Here is a 4,602-nt window from a genome sequence, read left to right as displayed (position 1 = left end):
TGGTGTGACAGACATGATCCAAGGGACCCATGGATGCCCCAGGGTGGAACGTGGCACTGGATAGTTCTTATAGCAGCAGCTCCCAGGCAGCCACACACAAGGTTGCCAGATGCCCACTGGCTCTCAGAGGGTAGAAGACACACCTGTGGTCCCAGAGGCCAGCACAGGAGGACAGTAATCAACATGTCTTCGGTGAACATTCTAGACATTTGTGCAAGTTTCCACTTGCAAATTCCTCAATGTGGAGTACTTTTTCCCTCATCCAGTTCCTGTTTTACACACAGTAGGAGCTCCAAAAAATATTTGTTGAAAAAATATATGTATGTGATGAATGCAGAAATGATTCATACCCAGTTCCAAGAGCAATCATATATAAACAGCATTGACAAAAAAATAATAAGAGCCAGGCCAGAGTGAAGGGAAACAATTTTGAAGAATGAGAGGACATTTCCCCTGAAGACAGCACTACTCTGGGGCTGGGAGCATGAGTGCTTTCTAAAAAGGAAAAGGAGAAAGGAACTAATATTTGTCAGGCACTTGTGTATGAAATGTTATGCACACAGTAAATGAGCTTTAAACTTCTCAAACCATCTGAGGTAGGTGTGATGGTCTCTACTTCGGAGAAGAGGAACAGGAGGCTCCACCAGCCACCTCCAGGTAGAGGGTAGGGGGTCTGAGTGGCTCCCCCTTGGTAAGAATAGGATCAGAGGTAGAAGTTTGCAAGAAGTGGGTTCTGGTTCCTTCTGAGAAGGAATGGTGATGGGGTTTTGGAGGAAGTGAGTTCTCCATCCTTAGAGGAATTCAAGTAGAGACTGGATGACCACTCATCACTAGATTCTTGGAGCCCCTCCTGATGTCAAAATTCTATGATCTTTTTTAGGCAGATCCTTCTCCAGGCTTTTCCAACTGGAGCAGGAAGGTTAAAAGGGGCCTGAGTCACCCAAGGGCAGCCAATCCCCACCCCCGAGTCCATGGGATGTGAGTAAGCTGGGCCCAGACACTTTAGACACACCTGGTGGGTGGAATCACCAAGAGGAAGCACTAAGCTACCCACATCTCCCAGCAGCAGATGCTATGCCCCCACTTTGTCCTTCCCTCTCCTTGTTAGCATTTTTTAATATTTCCAGGGCCAGGGCTGCACTAAAATCCTCTAGGCAGGATCAGCCACAACTGTGTGGCATCTTTTTTTTTGGCGGGGGGGGTCTTAGTTGCGGCACGCGGGATCTTTCATTGCGACGCACCGGCTTCTCTCTAGTTGTGGTGTGCAGGCTTTTCTCTCTGTAGTTGTGGCACGCAGGCTCCAGAACACGTGTGCTCCATAGTTTTGTGGCACGCAGGATCTCTAGTTGAGGCGGGCGGGCTCAGTAGTTGTGGCGCCTGGGCTTGGTTACCCCGCAGCATGTGGGATCTTAATTCCCCGACCAAGGATCGAACCTGAGTCCCCTGCATTAGAAGGTGCATTTTTTACCACTGGACCACCGGAGAAGTCCCTGTGTGGCATCTTTGTGTTGAGAACTGGCTCCTCTGCACCCCCAGTCTACCCCCTCCCAGCTGTGGGTGCTGGCTGAGGAGGGACAGGCCAGAGTTGCCTCCTCCAGGCAGCCCTCCTTCCTGCCTCCCCAGGACATTCTTGGGAGATGTAAGTCTCCAATCCCAGCCCAAAGGTGGGGGAGAAGGCAGGACATTGGGCGCCCCCCAACCCTCGCTCAGGGGCGCAGCTGAACTGGCAGTGCAGGTCCTCAGAAGGGCAGGTGCCCACCAAGGCCCCCATGGCTGATTGCTGCAGCTGTGACAAGCAGGATGGGAGACCTGGCTGGGTACTTGTTTTCTCCCACTGGAGGGCCGAGAATGGGTGAGGGACCAGAACAAGGAGTGAACAGGCAGAGGAGGGCCAGGCCGTGATATGCAGGGTGCCCTGTGCTGTGACCATGATAAAACTGGGCTGGCTGAGAACTAGCCCAGCCTCCAAACCTGGTAAGGGAGGAAGGGGGAGGGTGCACCCATGGCCCAATGACTTGGCTGACCAGGGACACCCAGTGCTCAGCGGCTGCACCAGCCCAGAGGCATACCCCACCCCACCCCAGCTCTCCCCACAATTGGAGCTGGGATCTTTTTTTAACCAGAATCTAACAAAAGCTCTGAAATGATTTTTTTTTTTTTTAAAAAAAGGAGGGTTCTGAGTGAGGACTGATGAGGGAAGGGGTTTTGGTGAGCTCTGGGGGCTCCAGGGTACCTGGAGAGTGGTCTTTTCTCCCATCCAGCTGGGACTGTGTATGCTAGGGCTGAGAGGTCTTCAGGGGCACAAGCAGCTGGGGACAGAGAGAAAACTGACCCCCCTTCAGATATTGCTGGCCTGTTCCAGTGGCTCAAGGCCCTGACCCAACACACAGAGAAACCCATCTGAACTGGATAAGTCTGATCCCCAAACTGGGTGGTAAGCAAGCACCCCAAGGGGACCCTAAGAAATGAGGGGTCAGACATCTTGAGACAGTACGTCCTCCTTCAAGTATGGCCCTCGTTATGTCTGTTCCCAGCCCCCCATCATCCCCCCTAGAACAGGAACCCCAAAGCCAGGAAGGTGTCCTCATGCTTGTTACTAAGTTGGGCACTATGAATTGTAAATAAATGAGTGAGAGAGTGAATGAATGAATAACCAAATGAGCACATGAATGAGTGATTAAATGAATAAAAGAATCGACAAATGGATAGACATATGTGTAGATAGATAAACGGATGAATGGATAGGTGTGTAGATTCATAGCAAAGTGGTTGGGAGGATAGATCGATAGATTGAGGGAAGGAAGGAACGAATGAATGAACGAACGAACGAATGAAAGAACGAGGGAAGGGAGGGAGGAAGGAAGAGAGAACGGTTGGGTGAGTTGATGTGGTTAGATGGCTGAGTGGTTAGATGGATGAATAGATAGATGGAAGGAAGGATGGATGGATGGATAGATGGACGGATGGAAGGACGGATGGAGGATGGATGGGTGGGTGGATGGATAGATGGATAAATGGACTGATGGAAGGATGGATGGGTGGATAGATGGAAGGATGGATGGAGGATGGGTGGGTGGGTAGATGGATGGATGGATGGATAGAAGGAAGGTTGGATGGATGGATGGATGGATGGATGGCCTGATGGAAGGATGGATGGGTGGATAGATGGATGGATGGACAAATGAGTAGATGGGTGGGTGGATGGATGGATGAGTGGGTGGATGAATGGATGAATGGAAGAAGGAAGAAAAAATGACTACCCAAAACAAATATTTTAGGCAGGATAGGAGCCATAGTATGATCCAAGGTACCCCAGCCTCTCCTCTTAAAGGTCTGGTCTGGACACTAAGAAGTGGACCCTCCCCCCAGCCAGGTCACCCACTGCCTCCCACAGGCCTTTCCCAGTCTTGGGAGCTGGGTCAAGGCCAAGCCACTCATACCCCCAGACAAACCCACGATCAGTCCCCACTGCACCCTGGCAGGCCTGGCCTTGCCCAGGAGAAGCTTTCAGATGGGGGCCCAGCCACCCCCCAGCCCCAAGGTACTCTGCCTGAGGCTTGGGACTTGATGCGCAATTTGTGGGGCAGGGAGGGCTGAGCCAGACCCTCTGGATCCTTCCCAGGGACCGGGAAGGCCACCCCAGGAGGCAACCCCACGGGATCAACACTGGGCGTCAGCAACACATCTGAGCACCCTGAGGCCCAGCAACCAGGGGGTATGGGTGACCACAGCCCCCAGCAGGGCCTGAGCTCTGGTCTGGGCTCCTCATGTCTATCCAGGGGATGACAGCTGAAGAAGGCAGCTGGAAGAGAACTCTGCAAGGCCATGTCCATTCTCTTGGGGGTAGGGGGTGCAGGGTCCTGGAGGGACCTGGGGGAAGTGGCCAGGCCAGTCCAGCTGGGAGCCACCAGGCAGCCCCAGCATCCTGGAACCCCAGCGTCCAAGGAACACGATCTCAAGAGGCAGCCATGGGAAGCGGGAAGAGAGGGGAGCTGTTCAGCCCTAGGGTGGGGGTCTCCAGCCCAGGGCGACTCCCATAGCAGAGTGGGCAGGGTCCAGGTACCACCAGTGGGGGGCAGGAGGCCAAAGCGATGTTTGAGAGCCCGTAGCTCAGCCCTGAGCAGAGCGTTCTCCTCGAGCAATGCGTCCAGCCTGCCCTCTAGGGCCGCGTCATTGAGACGTCGCTTCTCCCGGGATCTCTTGGCCGCTTCGTTGTTCTTCCTCCGCTTCTCCCAGTAAACCGTATCCTTCTTCTCTTCTGGCATGAACTCCCGCTGCCGACGCACGGCCGTACGCCGGCCCCACGGTCGCCTCAGGGTTTTGCCGCAACCCTGGGGTACATCTGGCGGGACCAAGAGACCCACATCCATGGCTGCCTGGGGACCCTGGGGAGGAGAAAAAAGTTCTTGGACTGGAGGTAGGAGGCTGACCTGGGTGACTCCTTCCTCTAATTTATCCTGTATCTCCGCCATCCCCAGGGGGAGGGGCGCGGGTGGAGTGGGAATTGGGCTGGAGACCAGGGTGGAAGCAGAAAGAGGTGTAGCAGGGAGAGTGAGGACCTGGTGGGATGCTTTAGTGCCTGATGGAGAAGTGGGTGAGGCT

The 4,602-nt window shown here is 53.9% G+C and overlaps 1 protein-coding gene across 1 annotated transcript; it reads right to left on the bottom strand.

The window, feature by feature from the left end:
* Positions 1–3,507: 3,507 nt before the first annotated feature.
* Positions 3,508–4,370, bottom strand: NFILZ (NFIL3 like basic leucine zipper; the record flags this gene model as incomplete). The annotated part of the gene is given in 2 exon segments (XM_082837123.1): positions 3,508–3,530; positions 3,533–4,370. Coding segments are annotated over 2 exon segments (861 nt in total).
* Positions 4,371–4,602: the final 232 nt, after the last annotated feature.

The sequence above is a fragment of the Leucopleurus acutus genome (genome assembly GCF_964270905.1).
Source record: "Leucopleurus acutus genome assembly, chromosome: 3".
NCBI lineage: Eukaryota > Metazoa > Chordata > Mammalia > Artiodactyla > Delphinidae > Leucopleurus > Leucopleurus acutus.
The sequence above is the reverse complement of the archived record's forward strand: the minus strand, read 5'-3'. Positions and strand labels throughout refer to the sequence as shown.